The sequence below is a fragment of the Capra hircus genome, chromosome 1, assembly GCF_001704415.2.
Source record: "Capra hircus breed San Clemente chromosome 1, ASM170441v1, whole genome shotgun sequence".
Lineage (NCBI taxonomy): Eukaryota > Metazoa > Chordata > Mammalia > Artiodactyla > Bovidae > Capra > Capra hircus.
In genome coordinates, this window is record NC_030808.1 from 132,699,926 (window position 1) to 132,724,303 (window position 24,378).

At 39.0% G+C, this 24,378-nt stretch overlaps 1 protein-coding gene across 5 annotated transcripts in view; it reads right to left on the reverse strand.

The window, feature by feature from the left end:
* The window catches only part of PPP2R3A (protein phosphatase 2 regulatory subunit B''alpha), a 242,842-nt gene that overhangs the window by 24,801 nt on the left and 193,663 nt on the right, over window positions 1-24,378 (reverse strand). For all 5 annotated transcript variants that reach the window (XM_018050892.1, XM_018050870.1, XM_013966138.2 and 2 more), the window contains 3 exons: window positions 3,616-3,791; window positions 2,995-3,113; window positions 563-669 (listed from right to left, as the gene is read on the reverse strand). In XM_018050892.1, the coding sequence (XP_017906381.1) occupies window positions 563-669; window positions 2,995-3,113; window positions 3,616-3,791 (402 nt within the window). The remainder of the gene's footprint in view (window positions 1-562; window positions 670-2,994; window positions 3,114-3,615; window positions 3,792-24,378) is intronic.

The window sequence follows — 24,378 nt, forward strand, 5'->3', positions numbered from 1 at the left end:
ATTACATTAATAATAAGGATTGATTGAGAGCCTTACAGAAACAGTGACTATAAAGGAACTGCTAAATAAATCACTAGAAGATGAAAACAGCCAACAAAGTATAGTTACGGAAATGTTCTAAGTAGTAAAAGTCTTGGATAATTTCTTACCATGGTCCCTTTGTAGAAGTTAACTTCTTATTCAGAGTAGAACGCACAAAACCATGTCTGATAAAGGTTTGTTTTGATGATCATAATGGTCTTTATTATTTAAAAGAGCTTCAGTTCTCCTTTGTTTATAGGGTTTACTAACATCCCTAACAAAGCAGTATGATTGCACAGTGATCTCCGTTTTCAGTGGAAGGTACAACTTCATTAAAGGAAATGGCACATGAGAAGACTTTTCATAAAATCAGTGAAGGGAAGAGAAGACTGCTGGGGGAATATTCACTCAATTAAAATTGGGTTAAAATCACTCATTTTTGTGATATGACAAAAATAGGAAAGGACTACTAGCTTGATTTTTTAAAGGTGATCCTAACGTGGTCACCCCTGTTAAAAAAGACACAGGGAAACTTACTCACCCTTCCTGGAACTGTGCTTGGGCAGACTCTTCTGCTACAAGGGTCTCATACTCTTCAGCAGCAAACCTGTCCCAGTCGGAGGGCTCAGGACTGTCATTCTCAACATCCTGATTGGGAGGGGGGTGGCCACAGGAAACAGAATCAAAAACAAAAATTGGAGATAGGTCATCACAAATTTTTACATCCTGAAAAAACCTATGTGAAAAATGTTTTATTTGACCCCATGGACTATACAGTTCATGGAATTCTCCAGGCAGGAATACTGGAATGGGTAGCCTTTCTCTTCTCCAGGGGATCTTCCCAACCCGGGGATTGAACCCAGGTCTCCCACATTGCAGGTGGATTCTTTACCAGCTGAGCCACCAGGGAAGTCCAAGAATACTGGAGTGGGTAGCCTATCTCTTCTCCAGTGGATCTTCCCAACCCAGGAACTGAACTGGGGTTTCCTGCATTACAGGCTGATTCTTTACCAACCGAGCTATCAGGGAAGCTCTAAACATGTTAAAAGAAGTACTAAAGTTACACTTCTAAACTGATTTTCTACACCTTGAATCACAAAATTATTAAGTACTCTTCATTAGCTGGACTGTTTGGGTCTAGGTTCTTCAGCTTGTAATCAGAGACTTTTCTCTAGCCCCTTCTCCTCGCACTTGGCATAGCAGTGACCTGGACTGACCTGTGGTTTGCATATGCCCACCTGAAATGTGGCTTCCCTGGGGGCTCACATGGTGATGAATCTGCCTGCAATGCAGGCAACCTGGGTTTGACCTCTGGGTTGGGAAAATCCTCTGGAGAAAGAAATGGCAACCTACTCCAGTATTTTTTTTTTAATTTATTTTTTAATTGAAGGATAATTGCTTTACAGAATTTTGTTGTTTTCTGTCAAACCTCAACTTGAATCAGCCATATACCGCTCCACTAATCTTGCCCGGAGAATTCCATGGACAGAGGCTACAGTCCCCATGGGGTCACAAAGAGTCAGACACGACTGAGCAGCTTAAACTTAACCTGAAATATACCATCCCTTCCTCTAGTGAATTTTTATTGCTTCCTTCACAGCCAGCTTGGAGACCCTGCCATCTGAGTTACCTTCTTAGAAGCAGCCCTTCTCCCCCTAGTCATTTCCTTCTTTGTACTATGTGGGCTTGGCTGCCACCTTTTGTTCTCCTGTCTTCGTCATCTCTATACACCCGTTCTTATATACTGAGTTATCTCTATATAACCCCCAGTGTCTCTTCAACGCAGTACCTGGAATTTACTGAGCACTTACTAATAGCATTCTTTGCAGATCAGAATGTTGATAATTACTACCTCTCAGAAAAAAGGAAAATTTAACATTTGTAATACAAATAAAAAAATGAAGGGGGAAGAAAGTATATATTTTCTTTTCCTTCTACAATACAGACTGCATCTTAGATTATATGTTCTAGGTAAAATGATGTTTTTCCATAATGAAATTGGGTTAACATTGCCCTAGGATGTAAGGTTAGTAATGCTAGAAGAATGTAAGTACCTTAATACTGACTACACAATGTGTTAATTACTGTAATCCATTTGAAGAACTTCACCCCATCTTTTAAATATGTCTGAAATTGCTATGCATCTTAGATTTATAATTGCTTTTTCTTGCTTAAAGGTATATAAAATAATGGGACATTTTAATGTCAATGAAATAGTGACTTTAGGCTAGTGATAATGTACCTTGATATGCTCCAAGTTCTGGTGCAGAGTATTTGTTTTTAGAAGCTGGTCCTTGTATTCTTAACTATTAATATTTAGGTCAAACAGTTATGCAACATATGGAAGATAAAAGACTGAGGAAGTTTCCTGTAGTGTACTCAATCAGTTCTTTGCCATCAACATAGTTTTTACTCTTTAAACAGGGGAATAGAAGGAGAAGTGGTGATATTCTGCTTTTTGTTTGTTTTTTTTTCCTGAATGTGGGTTTTCTGAGAGTCCACAGGTTTTTGTGTGTGGGGAAGGCAGTTCGCTGTAGAATGACTTCAAACTGATGTCATGTACAGTCATCATTACCGCTTGAAAAAGTGTTACATTTATCTGAAGGTTGTCTATCTTGGAGGGCATCTAGTTTTCATTACCATGCCATCCCGAAATTGAATGGTACCGTTAAATCAAGCCCAGTATACTCTGTAACAGAGATGTATCTATTGATGTAGTTTTGAAAGTGAGAAAGACAATTATTTCAAAATTTTCTGTAACCAGTTTCTATGTATATGGAAGTACACAAAACACAATTCATTCAATGAAAGGCAGATGCAGGTTGTTACCTACACTTGAAGATTAGCTGTGGGAAGAGATGGGCTCTGAGTCCTTTATTCTTTCTTTTCAGTATGTTATGGAATGTTTTAAATCTGAAGCACAGAACCCCTGATACTGCATTCCTCAAACAGAAGTCAAAACTATATTGGTACCTTCTGGACCGCAAAGGGATCTCTCTGTTCATGGTCTAAGTATTTCTCCAGATTAAAGAAAGTGTCATAAAAGATGTGAGCCATTCTGCATCTCTTCAGGTCTCGGAGAGTTATTTTGCCTGTGTAAGAACAAATCTGGTAAATTTCAAAGGCTTCTTTCGAAGTAAAAAAAAAAAAAAAACACTTTTACTGAAGTTTAAAAGGATATATGCATATGCTTATTTGATTATAAAAATTTGATTTTTTTGAGGTAAAGTTCACATAAAATTCACCATTTTAACCATTCTAATGGTTTTTCATACATTCACAATGTTGCACAAGCATCACCACTATCACATTCCGTAGCATTTTCTTCACCTCCAAAGGAAACTGTACCTGTCAAACAGTCTCACTCCCCTCCCCTCTGCAATCCTCCCCAACTGGCTACCACTAATCTGCTTTCTGAATTTGCCATTAATTGTTAGTTCTATGCCAACAATAAAGGAGAAACTTAAATATTTCTGTATTTGGAAAGCATGGATGGAAGACTGGGAAGTTCAGTAATTTAGAACCATCCAGGATTACAACCCCCACTCTGTTATGTAGATGGACAATGCAACTTGGCTCTTTATTCAATCTTACCATCACTGGCTGGCTTTACCAGGTCAAGCATCTGGCACAACAAATCATGGAATGGCAAGGGCTCAATGCCCATGGCTTCCATCCGTTCACACTGCTCCTCGTAGAAGTATTCCAGCTCGTACATGGAGAGCACTCCATCCCCATCCACATCCATACAGCGGAACCAGTACTCAATGCTAGGAGGTAAGGAAACTCATTAGCAATGGCCTGTTAAAGCTCTTTTATTCATTCAGATTTATTACTGCTTGTTTCTTTTAAAAGTTATATATGGGTATACTTTAGACTTAGACATAGTTTTACAAAATTTATTAGAAAAAATGGCGGTCATCTTTTTAAATTTTCTCTTCCCCAGATCCAAGCATTTTCAACACTTGCTTATTTTGGGTTTTATCTTTACATTTCAGTTAAGATGTCTACATTGTTCCTTTCTTGTATTTCTGATTTAAGGACTGTGGTTTAATTTTGCACTATGAAAGATGAGGTTTCAGCTCTTTTGCTACTCATTCCACCTTACCCACATGCTCTTTCTAACCTCAGCATAGATAAATAACTCAGCATTCAGAGTTTATAACTTTACATTTTCCTTTTATCTCTTTTATTTGTTTAGTTTTGGGATATAGTACATGTTACTAATTCAACTAATTCAAAGGCTTCTGCCAGTTTCCATAATCAGCCCCATTGGGTATTCTAGCAATTGCATTTCCTTTAAATCATTTTCAGTTCCCTCTGACCTACTCCAGTCTGGGCTGGTTGATCTCTAGGCCTGATTTACAGTTTCACCCTAGGGATTCCCTTCACCTTTCTCCTGTTTCTTATATCTCACATTTTCCTCATTCTTGGTTTGCTTCCTTGTTTGGTATAACACATTCCTCAGTATCTTCCTAAGCAAGGGAGCATAGCAGGTACATTTTTTAGATGTTAGATCATTGAAAATACCCTTTATCTACCCCCTAATGTGGTTGGTATTTATAGAATTATGGCTTGATGGTTCTTTGCTTCAGAATTTTAAAGGCACTGACTCATTGTCCTCCATTTATCCACTGTTGTTGAGAAGTCTAAAGTCACTGATCCTTTGACTGCAACCTGTTTTGGATTTTTTTTCCCCTTTGAAGCCTACGGAGGTTTCTGAGTTCCTGGTGTTTTAAAATAAAACGGATGAAGTGCCTTGGTGTGGATCTAATTCACTTTTGCTGGGCTCAGAGCCTCCTCAGTTTGGAAACTAGTATTCTTAAGTTCTTGGATATTTTCTTAAAATTGTTTTGTTTCTTCTCTGCTTCTCTTTCCCCTTATCCACTCTCTTTCTGGAACTCTTGTTATTCAAGTCAGCATGGTCCAATATGGTGATCACTAGCCATATGTAGATAACCCAATTTGAGATGTCTTTTTTAAAATAAATTTGTTTTCTGTTAATTTTTATTTATTTATTTGGTTGTGCCAGATATTAGTTGCAGCATGTGGGATCTAGTTCCCTGGCCAGGAACTGAACCCAGTCCCCCTGCATTGGGAATGCAGAATTTTAGCCACTGGACCACCAGGAAAATCCCTGGGATGTTTTTAAGTGCAAATACAGATTTTGAAGACTTTGTAAGAAAAAAACAGTAGAACATCTTATCAATACTTTTATACTGATTACATGTTGGAAAAATATTTTAGATATATGGTATTAAATAAGAGATGTAAGTAAAGTTAATCCTGTGTTTAGTTTTACTTTCTTACTGTGGTTGCTACTGCTGCTGCTAAGTCGCTTCAGTCGTGTCCAACTCTGTGCGACCCCATAGACGGCAGCCCACCAGGCTCCCCTGTACCAGGGATTCTCCAGGCAAGAATACTAGAGTGGGTTGCCATTTCCTTCTCCATCTTACTGTGGTTAATTTTACTTGAAAAATTAAAAAAAATTTTTTTTAAGTAAAAATTGTATGTATTTAAGATATATAACAAAATAATGTGATATAGACAGTGAAACAATTACTACAGTGAAGCTGCTTAACATAGCATCTCCCCATAATATTACTATTTTGCAGGATAGTAGGGATGTAGAGGACCTGAAATCTACCCTCTTAAGTGAATGTTCAGCATTTAAAACAATACTATATTAAATGTATAGTGATTATATTGTACATTAGATCTCTAGATTTATTCATCCTGTATAACTGCAACTTTGTACATTGGGTCAGCATCTCCTCTTTTCCCTCACACCCCCAGCCCCCGGTAACCACCATTCTACTTTCTGCTTCTAGTAAGTCTGACTTTTTTTTTGATTCCCATATAAGAGATCATGTACTATTTGACTTCCTGTGCCTTGCTTATTCCACTTAGCATAATATCCTCATCCTCCAGGTTAATCCATGTTGCAAATGACAGGATTTCCTTCTTTTTGAAGGCTGAATAATATTCCACTGTGTGTATACATATACCACATTTTATTTACCTATCCATTCTGTGAGAGCTTGATTTCATATAATGCTGTAATGAACAAGGGAGTTCAGCTATCTCTTCAAGAGCCTGATTTCAGAGTTTTGGTTCAAGATGGTCAAATAGGAACTTGCCTTCTCCCATGGACACACCTGTATAGCTACATATGGACCAATTTCTTCGAAAAAAACCCTAAAAACTAGTTGAGTGACTTCTACATTATTGGAAAAATGAGAAGAAACTCATATTCAGTGGATAGGAGATGCTAAGACACAATCTTGCTGTAAACCCCAGCACACTGACCCACAATTAGGAGAAACTGGAAATCCAGAGCTTTTCCCCGAGGAGCAAAGAGTTTGAATCCCATGTTGTGAACCCAGCTTTTAAGACCTGCAACTGAGACAACTACCCTCAAATCTAGCTTTTTTCTTCCTTTTAAAAAAACCAAGTATAGTTGATATGTAATATTATATTAATTTCAGGTGTACACCATAGTGATTTGACATTTGGATACATTATGAATTGGTCACCACAGTAAGTCTAGTAACCATCTGTTACCAAAGTTATTACTGTATTATTGACTATATTCTCTATGCTATACATTACATCCCTGTGCCTTATTTTATACCTGGAAGTGTGTACCTCTTAATTCCCTTCGTCTATTTCACCCAACCACCCATTTACCCTCTGGTGACCTCTACTGTGTTCTCTCTACTGGTGTTTCTGTTTAGTTTGATTTTTAAATTCCACATATAAATGAAATCATATAGTATTTGTCTTTCTCTGTCAGACCTATTTCACTTAGCATAATACCCTTAGAGTCCATTCCTGTTGTTTCAAATGTCAAGCTTTCGTTCTTTTTTTATGGCTACGTAAAATTCCGTTGTGTGTATGTGTGTGTGTGTCACCTTTATCCTCTTATCTACTGATGAATACTTAGGTTACTTCATATGTTGGGTATAGTGAATAATGCTGCAGTGAATGTTGGAGAGCATATATCTCTTCAAAATAATATTTTTATTTTCTTTGAGTAAATACCCAGAAGTGAAATTACTGGATCATATAGCTGTTCTATTTAAAAATTTTTGAGGAACGTCTACACTGTTCCATAGTGGTTTGCATTCTCACCAGCATAAGAGCCCCCTTTTCTCCATATCCTTGCCAACACTTGTCATTTGTTGTTTGTTTGATAACAGTCATTCTGAAAGGTGTGAGGATAGCTCATTGTGGTTTATATTTGTACTACACTGATGATTAGTGATGTTGAATACCATTTTATGCGTCTGTTGGCCATCTCTATGTCTTGAAAAAGCATTTGTTCAGGATTTTTGCTCATTTTAAAATCAGGTTGGATTTTTTGATACTGAGTTATGTAAGTTTTAAAAAAATATATTTTAGATATTAACCCCTTATCAGATAGATCATCTACAAGTATTTCTTCCTATTCAGTAAATTGCCTTTATGTTTGTTGATGGTTTCCTTTGTTGTGCAAAACCTTTAAAACTGATATAGTCTTATTTATTTTTCTTTTCCCTGCCCTTGCCTGAGGAGACAGATTAAAAAAAATACTGCTAAGTCTAATTTTAAAGAGTATACAGCCAATGTTTTCTTCTAGGAGCTATTTTATGGTTTCAGATCTCACATTTAAGTCTTCAATCCTTTTTGAGTTTATATTTTGTATACGGCATACAGAGTGATCCAGTTTCATTCTTTTGCATGAAGCTGTCAAGTTTCCCAGTATCATTTATTGAAGACATGGTCTTTTACCTATTGTATATTCTTGGCTCCATTGTGTACATTCAGTTCAGTTCAGTCGCTCAGTTGTGTATGACTCTGAACCCCACGGACTGCAGCATGCCAGGCTTCCCTGTCCATCATCAACTCCCGGAGCTTGCTTAAACTCATGTACAGCAAGTCATTGATGCTATCCAACCATCTCACCCTCTGTTGTCCCCTTTTCCTCCTGCCTTCAATCTTTCCCAGCATCAGGGTCTTTTCTAATGAGTCAATTCTTCGCATCAGGTGGCCAAAGTATTGGAGTTTCAGCTTCAGCATCAGTTCTTCCAATGAATATTCAGGACTGATTTCCTTTAGGATCGAATGGCTGGATCTCCTTGCAGTCCAAGGGACTCTCAAGAGTCTTCTCCAACATCACAGAAGTGTCAATTCTTTGGTGCTCAGCTTTCTTTACAGTCCAACTCTCACATCCATACATGACTACTGGAAAAACCACAGCCTTGACTAGATGGACCATTGTTGGCAAAGTAATGTCTCTGCTTTTTAATATGCTGTCTAGGTTAGTCATAGCTTTTCTTCCAAGGAGCAAGAGTCTTTTCATTTCATGGCTTCAGTCACCATCTGCAATGATTTTGGAGCTCCCCAAAATAAAGTCTGTCACTATTTCCATTGTTCCTCCATCTATTTGACATGAAAGGATGGGACCAGATGCCATGATCTTAGTTTTCTGAATGTTGAGTTTTAAACCAACTTTTTCACTCTCCTCTTTCATTTTCATCAAGAGGCTCTGTAGTTCTTCTTCACTTTCTGCTGTAAGGGTGGTGTCATCTGGATATCTGAGGTTATTGATGTTTCTCCTAGCAATCTTGATTCCAGCTTGTGCTTCATCCAGCCCAGCATTTCGCATGATGTACTCTGCATATAAGTTAAATAAGCAGGGTGACAACATACAGCCGTGATGTACTCCTTTCCCGTTTTGCAACCAGTCTGTTGTTCCATGTCCAGTTCTAACTGTTGCTTCTTAACCTGCGTACAGATTTCACAGGAGGCAGGTAAGGTGGTCTGGTATTCACACCTCTTGAAGAGTTTTCCACAGTCCATTGTGATGCATGTAATCAAAGGCTTTGGTATAGAAAATAAAGCAGAAGTAGATGTTTTACTGGAAATCTTGTGCTTTTTTGATGATCCAATGAATGTTGGCAGTTTGATCTCTGTTTCCTCTGCCTTTTCTAAATCCAGCTTGAATATCTGGAAGTTCACAGTTCACATACTGTTGAAGCCTGGATTGGAGAATTTTGAGCATTCCCTTGCTAGTGTGTGAGATCAGTGCAATTGTGCTTGAACGTTGTGTTTTTGTGCTTGAAAATGTGCTTGAATATTCTTTTCCACTGCCTTTCTTTAGGATTGGAATGGCAACTGACCTTTTCCAGTCCTGTGGCCACTGCTGAGGTTTCCAAATTTGCTGGCATATTGAGTGCAGCACTTTCACAGCATCATCTTTAGGATTTGAAACAGCTCAGATGGAATTCCATCACCTCCACTAACTTTGTTCCTAGTTATGCTTCCTAAGGCCCACTTGACTTCACATTCCAGGATGTCTGGCTCTAGGTGAGTTATCATACCATCGTGATTATCTGGGTCCTGAAGATCTTTTTTGTACAGTTCTGTGTATTCTTGCCTCCTCTTCCTCATAGCTTCTGCTTCTGTTAGGTCCATACTGTTTCTGTCCTTTATTGTGCCCATCTTTGCATGACATGTTCCCTTGGTCTAATTTTCTTGAAGAGATCTCTAGTCTTTCCCATTCTATTATTTTCCTCTATTTCTTTGCATTGATCACTGAAGAAGGCTTTCTTATCTCTCCTTGCTATTCATGAAACACTGCATTCAAATGGGTATATCTTTCCTTTTCTCCTCTGCCTTTACCTTCTTTTCTCAGCTATTTGTAAGGCCTCCCCAGACAACCATTTTGCCTTTTTGCATTTCTTTTTCTTGGGGATGGTCTTGATCACTGCCTCCTGTACAGTGTCATGAGCCTCCATCCATGGTTCTTCAGGCATTCTATCAGATTTAATCCCTTTAATCTATTTGTCACTTCCACTGTATCATCATAAGGGATTTGATTTAGGTCATACCTGAATGGTCTAGTGGTTTTCCCTATTTTCTTCAATTTAAGTCTGAATTTGGCAATAAGGAGTTCATAATCTGAGCCACAGTCAGCTCCCTGGTCTTGTTTTTGCTGACTGTATAGAGCTTCTCCATCTTTGGTTGCAAAGAATATAATCAATCTGATTTTAGTATTGACCTTCTGGTGATGTCCATGTGTAGAGTCTCCTCTTGTGTTGTTGGAAGAGGGTGTTTGCTATGACCAGTGCATTCTCTTGGCAAAATGCTGTTAGCCTTTGCCCTGCTTCTTTTTGTACTCCAAGGCCAAATTTGCCTATTACTCCAGGTATCTCTAGAGTTCCTACTTTTGCATTCCAGTCCCCTGTAATGAAAAGGGCATCTTTTTTGGGGTGTTAGTTCTAGAAGGTCTTGTAGGTCTTCATAGAACTGTTCAACTTCAGCTCCTTAAGCATTACTTGTTGGGGCATAGACTTGGATTACTGTGATGTTGAATGGTTTGCCTTGGAAATGAACAGATCATTTTGTCATTTTTGAGACTGCACCCAAGAACTGCATTTTGGAGTCTTCTGTTGACTATGAGGGCTACTCCATTTCTTCTAAGGGATTCTTGCCCACAGTAGTAGATATAATGGTCATGTGAATTAAATTCGCCCATTCCAATGAATGGTTGTACATTAATTGACCACGTAAGAGGGACTTTATCTCTGACCTCTCTATTCTCCATTGATGTATGTGTCTATTTTTGTGCCATGACCATACTGTTTTGATTCCTATAGCTTTGTAGCAAGCACAGCTTGAAAACTGTCAAGCACGGTTTGACACCTCTGGCTTTGTTCCTCTTAAATTGCTTTGGTTTTCACAGTCTTTCATGTTCTAGAATATTCTTTAGGATGCTGTGTTTAATTCTTTAAAAAAATGCTACAGTTACTTTGATAAGAGATTTCATTGAATCTGTAGATTGCTTTCAGTAGTATGGACATTTTAACAACATTAGTTCTTTCATTAATGTTTAATGGATTTCAGAGTATAGGTCTTTCACTTTCTAGGCAGATTTTATTCTTATTCTTTTGGCTGCAATTGTAAATAGGATTGTCTCAATTTCTATTTCTTATAGTTCATTATTGGTGTACAGAAATGCAATTGATTTCTATATATTGATTTTGTATCCTGAAGTTTTACTGAATTCATAGATTAGTTTCAATAGTTTTTTTTGGGTGGATTTTTTAGGGTTTCCTATAGATATTATCATGTCATCTGCAAATAGGGACAGTTTTACTACTTCCTTTACAATGTGGATGCCTTTTATTTCTCTTTCTTGTGTGACAGCTGTCACTAAGACTTCTAATACTATTTTGAATAAAATGTCAATAGTAGACACTTTTCCTTGTTCCTGATCTTAAAGGAAAAGCATTTGGTGTTTCATTGTTTAAGTATTTTCTGAGCCACTGGTTTGTCATACACAGCTCTTATTATGTTGATACATGTTTACTCTATACCCACTTTATTGAGAGTTTTTATAAAAAATGGATATTGAATTTTGTCAAACACTTTTTCTGCATTGATTCAAACGATCATGTGGTTTTTATTCTTTACTTTGTTAATGTAATATATCATGTTGATTTATTTGTGTATATAGAACCATCCTTGCATCTGTGGAATACACTTGATAATGGTATCCATTATCTTTTCATTTTCATTTGAGTGAAATATCTTTTTCTATCCCTTCACTTTTATTCTGTGTATATCTTTACATCTGAAGCCTGGGTATGCAACGTATAAATGGGTCTTGTTGCTTTAATCCATTCAGCTACCCTTTGTCTTTTGATAGCAGCATTTAGTCCATTTACATTTAAAGTAGTTATAGATAGGCATGTACTTATTACCATTTTGTTAATTGTTTTGTAGTTCCTCTGTGCATATCTTCTTTTCTTGTTCTGTTGATTTGATGACTTTCTTTAGTGTGTTGTTTGTATTCCTCTCTCTTTATTTTTTTTGTGTGTATATTATAGGTTTTTTTTGTGTGTATATGATAACCATTCAATATCACAGTTATCCAAGTCTATGCCTCAACCAGTAATGCTGAAGAAGCTGAAGTTGAACGGTTTTATGAAGACCTACAAGACCTTTTAGAACTAACATCCAGAAAAGATGTCCTTTTCATTATAGGGGACTTGAATGCAAAAGTAGGAAGTCAAGAAACACCTAGAGTAACAGGCAAATTTGGCCTTGGAATGCGGAATGAAGCAGGGCAAAGACTAATAGAGTTTTGCCAAGAAAATGCACTGGTCATAGCAAACACCCTCTTCCAACAACACAAGAGAAGACTCTACACATGGACATCACCAGATGGTCAACACTGAAATCAGACTGATTATATTCTTTGCAGCCAAAGATGGAGAAGCTCTATACAGTCAACAAAAACAAGACCAGGAGCTGACTGTGGCTCAGACCATGAACTGCTTATTACCAAATTCAGACTTAAATTGAAGAAAGTAGGGAAAACCTCTAGACCATTCAGGTATGACCTAAATCAAACCCCTTATGATTATACAGTGGAAATGAGAAATAGATTTAAGGGCCTAGATCTGATAGATAGAGTGCCTGATGAACTATGGAATGAAGTTCGTGACATTGTGCAGGAGACAGGGATCAAGACCATCCCCATGGAAAAGAAATGCAAAAAAGCAAAATGGCTGTCTGGGGAGGCCTTACAAATAGCTGTGAAGAGAAGAGAGGCTAAAAGCAAAGGAGAAAAGGAAAGATATAGGCTTCTAAATGCAGAGTTCCAAAGAATAGCAAGAAGAGATAAGAAAGCCTTCTTCAGCAATCAATGCAAAGAAATAGAGGAAAACAACAGATTGGGAAAGACTAGAGATCTCTTCAAGAAAATTAGAGATACCAAGGGAACATTTCCTGCAAAGATGGGCTCGATAAAGGACAGAAATAGTATGGACCTAACAGAAGCAGAAGATATTAAGAAGAGATGGCAAGAATACATGGAAGAACTGTACAAAAAAGATCTTTGTGACCCAGATAGTCATGATGATGTGATCACTAATCTAGAACCAGACATCTTGGAATGTGAAATCAAGTGGGCTTTAGAAAGCATCACTATGAACAAAGCTAGTGGAGGTGATGGAATTCCAAATGAGCCGTTTCAAATCCTAAAAGATGATGCTGTGAAAGTGCTGCACTCAATATACCAGCCAATTTGGAAAACTCAGCAATGGCCACAGGACTGGAAAAGGTCAGTTTTCATTCCAATCCGAAAGAAAGGCAATGCCAAAGAATGTTCAAACTACCGCACAATTTTACTCATCTCACATGCTAGTAAAGTAATGCTCAAAATTCTCCAAGCCAGGCTTCAGCAATACGTGAACCGTGAACTCCCGGACGTTGAAGCTGGTTTTAAAAAAGGCAGAGGAACCAGAGATCAAATTGCCAACATCTGCTGGATCATGGAAAAAGCAAGAGAGTTCTGTAAAAACATCTATTTCTGCTTTATTGACTCTGCCAAAGCCTTTGACTGTGTGGATCACAATAAACTGTGGAAAATTCTGAAAGAGATGGGAATACCAGACCACCTGACCTGCCTCTTGAGAAACCTATATGCAGGTCAGGAAGCAATAGTTAGAACTGGACATGGAACAGACTGGTTCCAAATAGGAAAAGGAGTACGTCAAGGCTGTATATTGTCACCCTGCTTATTTACCTTCTATGCAGAGTACATCATGAGAAACGCTGGGCTGGAAGAAGCACAAGCTGGAATCAAGATTGCTGGGAGAAATCTCAATAACCTCAGATATGCAGATGACACCACCCTTATGGCAGAAAGTGAAGAGGAACTAAAAAGCCTCTTGATGAAAGTGAAAGAGGAGAGCGAAAAAGTTGGCTTAAAGCTCAACATTCAGAAAACGAAGATCACGGCATCCGGTCCCATCACTTCATGGGAAATAGATGGGGAAACAGTGGAAACAGTGTCAGACTTTATTTTTTTGGGCTCCAGAATCACTGCAGATGGTGACTGCAGCCATGAAATGAAAAGACGCTTACTCCTTGGAAGAAAAGTTATGACCAACCTAGATAGCATATTCAAAAGCAGAGACATGACTTTGCCGACTAAGGTCCGTCTAGTCAAGGCTATGGTTTTTCCAGTGGTCATGTATGGATGTGAGAGTTGGACTGTGAAGAAGGCTGAGCGCCAAAGAATTGATGCTTTTGAACTGTGGTGTTGGAGAAGGCTCTTGAGAGTCCCTTGGACTGCAGGGAGATCCAACCAGTCCATTCTGAAGGAGATCAGCCCTGGGATTCCTTTGGAAGGAATGATGCTAAAGCTGAATGAAGCTCCAGTTCTTAGGCCACCTCATGAGGATGAGATGGTTGGATGGCATCACGGACTCGATGGACGTGAGTCTGAGTGAACTCCGGGAGATGGTGATGAACAGGGAGGCCTGGCATGCTGCAATTCATGGGGTCGCAAAGAGTCAGACACGACTGAGCAACTGAACTGAACTGATTATAGGTTTTAGGTTTATGGTTACCATGAGGTTCATATACAACAATCTATGTAAACAGGAGTCTATTTAAATGGATGGTCATTTAAGTCAGAGCACATTCTAAAAGTTACTTACCCCCCCGCCCCCACATTTTATGTTTCTGACATATTTTGCATCTTTTTGTGTATCGTCTATTTGTTTCCTATTATAGGTGATTTTACTACTTTTGTCTTTTAACCTTCATATTAGCTTTGTAGGTGACTGACCTTTAGTATATGTTTGCCCTTACTAGTGATATTTTTTCTTTAATGATTTTCACGTTTCTAGTTATGGCCTCGTCTTTTCGGTTTAAAGAAATTCCTTTACCGCTTCTTATAAGGCTCAGTTAGTGGTGATGAATTCTATTAGCTTTTACTTCTCTGGGAAATCCATTATGTCTACTTCAGTCCTGAATGATAGTCTTGCCAGGTAGAGGATTCTTGGTTGAAAGTTTTTTTTTCTTTTAGCACTTTGAATACCATTTTAGTCTCCTCTGGCCTGAAAAGTTTCTGCTGACAAGTCAGCTGATAGTCTTATGTGGGTGTCCCTCGTTGCCTTAAAGATTCCTTCTTGGTCTTTAACTTTTGAGGTTTTAATTATAATGTATCTTGGTATTGGTCTCTTGGGTTCATCTTATTTGGGACTCTGTGCATCCTGGACTTAGATGTCTGTTTTGCTAACCAGGTTAGGAAAGTTTTCAGTCATTTTTCTTCAAGTATGTTTTGAAGAAAAATTTCCCTCTCTCTTCTCCTTCTGGACCCCTGTGAATGTTAATACACTTGATGTTGTCTCACAGGTCCCTTAAACTATCCTATTACTTTATTTTTTTTTAAATTATATTTTGGCCGCATCATGCGGCATGCACAACTTCCCTTCAGTTCAGTTCAGTCGCTCAGTTGTGTCCCACTCTTTGGGACCCCATGAATTGCAGCACTCCAGGCCTCCCTGTCCATCACCAACTCCCGGATCTCACTCAAACTCATGTCCATTGAGTCAGTGATGCCATCCAGCCATCTCATCCTCTGTCGTCCCCTTTTCCTCCTGCCCCCAATCCCTCCCAGCATCAGATTCTTTTCCAATGAGTCAACTCCTCTCATGAGGTGGCCAAAGTACTGGAGTTTCAGCTTTAGCATCATTCCTTCCAAAGAAATCCCAGGGCTGATCTCCTTCACAATGGACTGGTTGGATCTCTTTGCAGTCCAAGGGACTCTCAAGAGTCTTCAACACTACAGAGCAAAAGCATCAGTTCTTTGGCACTCAGCCTTCTTCACAGTCCAACTCTCACATCCATACATGCCCACTGGAAAAACCATAGCCTTGACTAGACGGACCTTTGTTGGCAAAGTAATGTCTCTGCTTTTCAATAAGCTATCTAGGTTGGTCACAACTTTTCTTCCAAGGAGTAAATGTCTTTTAATTTCATGGCTGCAGTCACCATCTGCAGTGATTTTGGAGCCCCCAAAATAAAGTCTGACACTGTTTCCACTGTTTCCCTGTGCCCCCTGTAGTGGAAGCATGGAGTTTGAACTACTGGACTACCATGGAAGTTCCAAGCTATCCTCATTTAAAAAATTATTATTTTATTTTTTTCTGTTTTGACTGGGTGATATCCTCTACCCTGTCTCAGATTGCTGATACATTGTTCTGCATCTTCTAGTCTGCTGTTGATTCCCTCTGGTATATTTTTCATTTCTATTAATCTATTTTTCAGTTCTGATTGGTTCTTTTCTATATCTTCTATCTCGTTGTTGCAGTTCTCACCAAGTTCATCCATTCTCCAGAGTTCAGTGAACAACTTTAAGACTATAAATTTGAACTTTTTTTCTGGTTAATTGCTTATCTCCATTTTATTTTTTTCCTTTGGTTTTGTCTTATTTTCTCATTTGTAGGCTATTCCTTTGTCTCCTCATTTTGCCTTTCTGTATTTGTTTCTACATATTACAGCTATATCTCTCACTCTTGAAAGACTAGCCCTATGTAAGTATCTGTGGGCCCAGTGGCACCATAACCCAAGGCATCAGAGAAAGATCCTCCTCTTATCCCGGGTATGTGCTTTGTATGCCTTCTTTTGTGGTTGGGCTGCAAGTGCAGTGTGTGCACCGGTAGATGGGGCTGGTCCCTGACGTGGCTAGCTGAGTGGCTTGGCTACAACTGCTGTTGACACCCTCGTGGGTAGGGCTAGCCCCTAGTCTGTCTGTCCATGAAGCCTGGCTATGACTACTGTGGGTACATTAGTGTTCAAGGCTTGTCCCCTCTAGCATGAGCCATTTTTGAGGGGCACTGGTGCTAGTTGGGACTACTTGCCAGGTAGGGCAGGGTGGGTGCTATTTTGGAGGCACTGGCTGAGGCTGGTGGGTTGGGCAATGTGAGTTCTCAGAGGAATGCTGAGGATGGGTCCAAGGTGTTAAGTAGATTGATAGAGAGTGGGAGAAATGGTACCTGGCAGAACAGGAGAGTAAAAACAAAAAGGATGCCCAACAGCACTTCTATCACTGGAGGAAGATCCACCAGAAACCTGCCCTTTATGGCACATGCCCTAAAATAGGTCTCCCTCTTGTATGATCCAGGTGCTTTTCAAGCTGCTGTCTCTGTGCTGGGACTCAGAGTGAATGAGCTTGTGTGAGCTTGTCAAGAGTGGAGCTTTATTTCCCCATAGTCCTTAGGCTCTCCTGGACACAAGCCCAGCTGATTTTCAAAGCCAGACATTGTGGGGATTCATTGACTCATATTCCCTGAGTAGACCTATGGGCTATGAAGCCCGACATGAGGCTTGAGCCTCTTGCTCCTCAGGGGGGACCTCCTTGGTTATGATATGCCTCCTGCTTGTGGCATTGCCTCAGGGGCATGGGTTCTATTGGAATCTGTCTCTGCCTCTCCTGTCTGTCTTGATGTGGCCTTTTATTTATATCTAGAGTTGTAGAAAATTTGTTCTGCTAGTTTTCAGGTTGTTCTCAAAGACAGCTATTCCATATAAAGTAGTTTTAGTGTGTCTGTAGGAGGAGATAAGCATAGTTTTTCTGCCATCTTGACCTGGACTCTCCCTGAAACATTGAGCTTTGAAAACCAATGAGGCTGGAGTCCATGAGACCTACAAGTGAGAAAAGGCTATATTGAAGTGAGAAAAGGCTCTTAAAGGGTTTGTATGTTTGGTCTCACCTGCACCAGGGCCCAGTATAGAAGCAGCGACTATAAAGATGCTAGATTTTCTGTTAAGGAGGCAAATTTCCTTACCTTTAAGCCTTGGCCTAAGGGACAAGCATCTAATTTAATGCACATCCAGTGGCCTTCTGGCTACCCTGAAAGGACAGACACTAGCAGGCACCATCTTTTCACTCCCTCTGTGGCTCACTCCAGCCAGAGGGCACCAATTTCCCACTCTCCCACTGCTTTACAGAACACCAGTATCTCACCAGTGCCCTGGCTTTTATGTCAGGTGCTCCAGTTTTTATTGTGCCACCTGGGGGATGCCACTTGATTGCCTGGCTCGGGAAGCCAGCATGGCCTATGGTACCATAGCATGGGACCATAACAATTTGAGACAGTTCTTAGCAGGCTACCATATCCAGGGCACAGCACAGACAGAAGATCAGAAAACACTCCTAGTCTTTCAGTGAGAAGCCTATTTGCTTAACCAGGAACTTGGGCCTGAGGGGCAGGCTTCTGATTTGGCACACATCCAGAGATCAGTAGAGGCGCTCTCAGGGAATGATGACTGATGGACGCAATCTTTGAGCTTCCCCTCTGCCATACTCTGGCTCTATCTTTTAGGAAGGAGCCTATAAACTTGTCTGACACCTTGGTGACTGTGGCTGCCTCCAGGGACATCTCTGGACTGTCTGGCTCTGGTGGCCACCAGGGCTTATACTCATGGGTTCCACAGGACTGTAACCAAAGGACAAAGAATTCTTAAAGAGCTACCACTCCCAGGGCAAAGCAAGAGGCAACACACCCAAGAGCCCAGTCTGTTAAAGAAGCCTATTAGCTTAACATCACAGCTGCTGTCAGAGGGACAGAAATTCTTAATTAAGCACAGATCTAATGGTAATCCTTTCCAGAGACCTCAAAAGGTGGGTGTTTCTTCATACTGTCTTTCTGCTGTACTTCAGAGCCCTAGGATCTCCTGGAGGGGAATTTTTATGTATGTCTGGTGCCCTGGGTTTTGTATCTGGAGCCCTGGTTTTAGTGGCTGCCATCCAGGGAACACCTGATCACCTGGTTCTGGTGGCCAGGGGCCCTTGCATTCCTAGGTACCATGAGACTGTGACAGCTGGAGAGACAATTCATTGTAAGCTACCAAACCAGAGCACTATGCAAACAGCAGAGTGAAATATAAACCCACCAGTCTTTCTGTGAAAAATGTCTACTTGTGTGTGCTGGAGCACTGGCTTCACATTTAGGGCCCTATGGAGGTGCTTTTAGGGAACACAAGGTGATGGATGCCATCCTTTCACTCTCACTTTGTCTTGCTTCAGCCTGCCAGAACCTCCCAGAAAGGAGTTTATATAGTTATTTAGCACCCCTGATTTTTTTTGACTGTTGCCCAGGGATATCTCCCAATCACTTAGTTCTGATGGCAAGAGGGACTTATGCTTGTGGTGCCATAAGACTTTATACATTTACATAATTTAAGAGCTACTGATGAGAATCTCCCACTTCCCTGGTGGCTCAGACGGTAAAGTGTCTGCCTGCAGTGCGGGAGACCTGGGTTTGATCCCTGGGTTGGGAAGATTCCCTGGAGAAGGACATGGCAACCCACTCCAGTACTCTTGCCTGGAAAATTCCATGGCTAGCTTTTAATCAGCCTGAATCTAGCTGCTGCCTGAGATCTTTCTTTTGGGACACTGAAAGTCTTTACATACTCTTAACTACTGGGAACCATCAAACTTAAAATAGGATGCTTGGACAAGTACAGAGGTTTGAGAGACAACCAAGAGCTAGGGCAGAGTTGAACCATAATGTTCATGTCCTATGTGAAGCCACTACTTCAAGACTGGGAGAGGTGTTTGTTTTATCTAATGCATAGAAACTAACATGGGGAGTCAAGCACAATGAAGAAAGAGAGAAATATGTTCCAAACTAAAGAACAAGGGGAAAAAATATCTTAGAAAAAAATCCTTAATGAAATAGAGATATCTGATTTACCTGATAAAGGGTTCAAAATAAAGGTCATAAAAACCCTCACCAAACTCAGAAGAAGAATGAATACAGTGAGAACTTCAACAAAGACAGAAAATATTAAAAAAAAAAGTACTAAACAGAAGTTACAGAGTTGAAGAATACAATGATGGAATGAAATACATTAGGGGAGTTCAACAGCAGACTATATGAAGCAAAGACAGGATGAGTGAACTCAAAGACATGGTAGTGGAATTCATACAGTCAGAGGAGCAAAAACAGAACAAAAAGAATGAAGTAGAGTGAAGACTGCTTAAACGACTTATGGAACAGTATCAAACAGACCAACATTTGCATTACCGGGATGTGAAAAGGAGGAGAGAGAGAGAAAGAGGCAGAAGCAGAAAACTTAATTGAAATAATGGCTGAAAACATTCCTAACATGGTGAAAGAAACAGACATCCGGATCTAGGGAGCCCAGAGAATTCCCAAACAGAGTAACCCAAAGAGATCCACAGGAACACATATTGAAGTGTAAAAAGCTAAAGACAAGAAGAGAATCTTAAAGGCAGCAAGAGGGAAAAAAAAAAAAAAAAAAAAACAACAAACTAGCTGCATACAAGGAAACCCCTGTAAGTTGATGAGTTGATTTTTCAGCAGAATTGTAGACCAGAAAGGAGCAGCATGGTATATTTAAAGTGTGGAAAGAAAACTTCTAGGCCAGAGTAGTCTACCAGGCATTGTTTTCATCAAGAACTGAAGAAGAGCTAAAGAGTTTTCCAGACAAGCAAAGCTAACAGAGTTTATTGCCACTAAACTGGCCTGACAAGAAATAAAAGAAAAGTACTTTTTTAAAACTGAAAAAAAATAGGGCTAATTAGTAACAAGAAAACATATGAAAGTATATATCTCACTGGTAATGACAAATATATAGTAAAGAGGGTGAATTATTTATAAAATATGAAAGTTAAATATAAAAGTAGTAAAAAACAGCTATAATTAATTAGTACATATATAAAAGATGTAAACTGTGACAACAAAAAATGACAGGAGAGACCAAGAATGTAGATCTTTAGAATGCAGTTAAACTTAAGTTAAAATAAGACTGTTCTTAATATAATTTTTTATGTAAGCCCCATGGTAACCAAAAAGCAATAACCTATAAAAGATACACAAAAGATAAAGAAATCTAAGCATTACCATCAAAGTCATCACGCCATAAAGAGAACATAAGAAAGAAACAGAGAACTACAATAACAATCAGAAAACAATTTAAAAAATGGCAGTAAATACATAACTATCAATAAGTACTTTAAATGTTAATGGACTAAATTCTCCAATCAAAGGACACAACTGGCTAAATGGATAAGAAAACAGGACCTAGCTATATGATGCATACAAAAATCCACTGACTGTAAAGACATGCGCAGGCTGAAAGTGAAGGAATGGAAAATGGTTTCACGCAAATGGAAACAGAAAGCTGAGTTAGCAATACCTGTGTCAGACAAAAGACTTTATAATAAAGACTGCAATAAGAGGGAAAGAAAGGCATTACAGAATGATATAGAGATCAACATGAGGATGTATCATTTGTAAATATTTATGCACCTCAATATATAAAACAAATATTACCAGACTTAAATGGACAAATAGGCAGCAATACAGTAATAGTAAGATAAACTACCACACTTTCATCAATGAATACATCATTCAGATGGAAAATCAGTGAGGAAACATATCTTAAATGACATGTTAGGTCAGATGAACTTAATTGACACATATAAAACATTCCATCAAAAAGCAATAAAATACACACTCTTCACAAATGACATGAAAGTTTCTTCAAGATAGATCATATAGTATGCTGTGAAACACATCAATAAATTCAGGAAAGTTCAAATTATATCAAGCATCTTTTCTGACAGTTGTATATAAAACTAGAAATTAATTTGGAGAAGGCAATGGCACGCCACTCCAGTACTCTTGCCTGGAAAATCCCATGGACAGAGGAGCCTGGTAGGCTGCAGTCCATGGGGTCGCTGAGGGTCGGACATGACTGAGTGACTTCACTTTCACTTTTCACTTTCATGCACTGGAGAAGGAAATGGCAACCCACTCCAGTGTTCTTGCCTGGAGAATCCCAGGGACTGGGGAGCCTGGTGGGCTGCCGTCTATGGGGTCGCACAGAGTCGGACATGACTGAAATGACTTAGCAGCAGCAGCAGCAATTAATTGCAAGACGAAAACTAGGAAATTCTCAAATATGTAGCAATTAAACAACATGATACTGAACAACCAACGTGTCAGAAATATAAGAAAGCAAAAAATACCTTGAGATAAATGAGAATCAAAATACAACATATCAAAACTTACAGGATGCAGTGAAAGCTGTTCTAAGGGGAAAATTCATAGTGATAAATGCTTGTATCAAAACCCAAGAAAAATCTCAAATAAATAACTGAATTTTAATCCTCCAGCAACTAGAGAGAGTGGACGTAGGAGCCTGGTAGGCTGCAGTCATGGGGTCGTGAAGAGTCAGACACGACTGAGTGACTTCACTTTCACTTTTCACTTTCATGCACTGGAGAAGGAAATGGCAACCGACTCCAATGTTCTTGCCTGGAGAATCCCAGGGATGGCGGAGCCTGGTAGGTTGCCATCTATGGGGTTGCACAGAGTCGGACACAACTGAAACAACTTAGCAACAGCAGCAGAACAAATGAAACCCAAAAGTATTAGAAGGAAAGAAACAACAAAGATCAGAGTGGAACTAAATTTAAAAAAGCTTAAAAAGACAATAAAAAGTCAATGGAACTAAGAGCTGGTCCTTTGAAAAGATGAACAAAATTGATAAACCTGCAGCTATACTCTCAAAAAGAGAGAGAGAAGTCAAACAAAACCAGAAGTGAAAGAGAAAACATTAATAGTGATAGTACTGAAACACAGGATTATAGGAGGCTGCTGCTGCTACTGCTGCTAAGTCGCTTCAGTCACGTCCGACTCCGTGCGACCCCACAGACGGAAGCCCACCAGGCTCCCCAGTCCCTGGGATTCTCCAGGCAAGAAAACTGGAGTGGGTTGCCATTTCCTTCTCCAAGGCATAAAAGCGAAAAGTGAAAGGGAAGTTGCTTAGTCATGTCCGACTCTTAGCGACCCCATGGACAGCCTACCAGGCTCCTCCATCCATGGGATTTTCCAGGCAAGAATACTGGAGTGGGGTGCCATTGCCTTCTCCTTTATAGGAGGCTACTATGAACAATTACACACCAACAAACTTGACAACCTAGAAAAAAATGGATAAACTCCTAGAAACATACAACCTACCAAGACTTGAATTATGAAAAAAAGAAAATCTGAACAGTCCAATTACTAGTAAGGTGATTGAATCAGTAATGAAAAACCTCCCAACAAATAAAAGCCTAGGACCAGATTTACTAGTGAATTCTATAAAACATCTATAAAGATTTAACACTGGTTCTCCCACACTATTCTAAAAGACAGGAGAAGAAGGAATATCTGAACTAATTTTGAGGCGAACATAAACCCCAAATAACAAAATCAGACAAGGATGCCACAAGAAAATTACAGGCCAATATTTCTGATAATTATAGACAAAAAAACCTCAATAAAATGTTAGTAAACCAAATGCAACAACAAAATAAAAGGATCATAAACCAAGATTCAGTTCAGTTCAACATCTGCAAATCAATCAAGGTGACACCACATTAACAAAAGGAAGGGTAACATATGATCATCTGAATAGATGTGGAAAAAGCATTTTACAAAATTCAACATCCATTAATTATGAAAACTGCCAAGAAAGTGGGTATAGTGGGAACATATCTCAACATAATTAGGGCCATAGTGATAAATGCATATATCAAAATCCAACAAATATCTCAAACAAACAGCTGAACTTTAATCCTCCAGGAACTAGAAACAGCAGAAAAAAATGAAACTCAAAAGTAATAGAAGGAAGGAAACAACAAAGATCAGAGTGGAAATAAATGAAAAAGAGATTAAAAAGATAATAAAAAGCGAATGAAACTAAGAGCTGGTTCTTTGAAAAGATGAAGCTTTTGAGCTAACATCATACTCAATGGTGAGAAGCTAGAAGGTTTTCCTCTAAGAGCAAGAACAAGAAAAGGGTACTCACTCTGGCTACTTTTATTCAATGTAGTACTGGAAGTCCTAGCTGGGACAGTTAGGCAAGAGAAATAAATAAAAGATAACCAAATCTAAAATGAAGAATTAAACTGTCACTAGGTGCAGATAATATTATATATAGAAAACCTTAAAGACTTTACCCAGAGACTGTTGAAAACTAATAAACACAACAAAATTGCAAGATACAAAATCAATATACAGAAATCTTTGGCATTTCTACACGGTAACAATGAACTGGCAGAAAGAGAAATTAACAAATCAATTAACCACTGCATCAAGAATGAAATAAAATATCTGGAAATAAATTTAAACAAAGAGGTGAAAGATCTGTGTACTGAAAAATCATAGGACACTGATGAATGAAATTGAAGCTACATAAAAATTGAGATATTTCATTCTAATGGACTGGAATAATTAATGTTGTCAAAATGTCCCTACTAACCAAACTCATCTACAGATTAAATGCAATTCCTATAAAAATTCCAATGACATTTTCCACATGAATAAAACAATCCTAAAATTTGTATGGAATCATACAAGATCCCAACTTGTCAAAGCAAACTTGAGCAAGAAGAACAAAACGGGAGCATTACATTACCTCATTTCAAATTCTACTACAACACTATAATAATCAAAATAGTAGCTGTCACAAAAATAGACATGTAGATTAGTG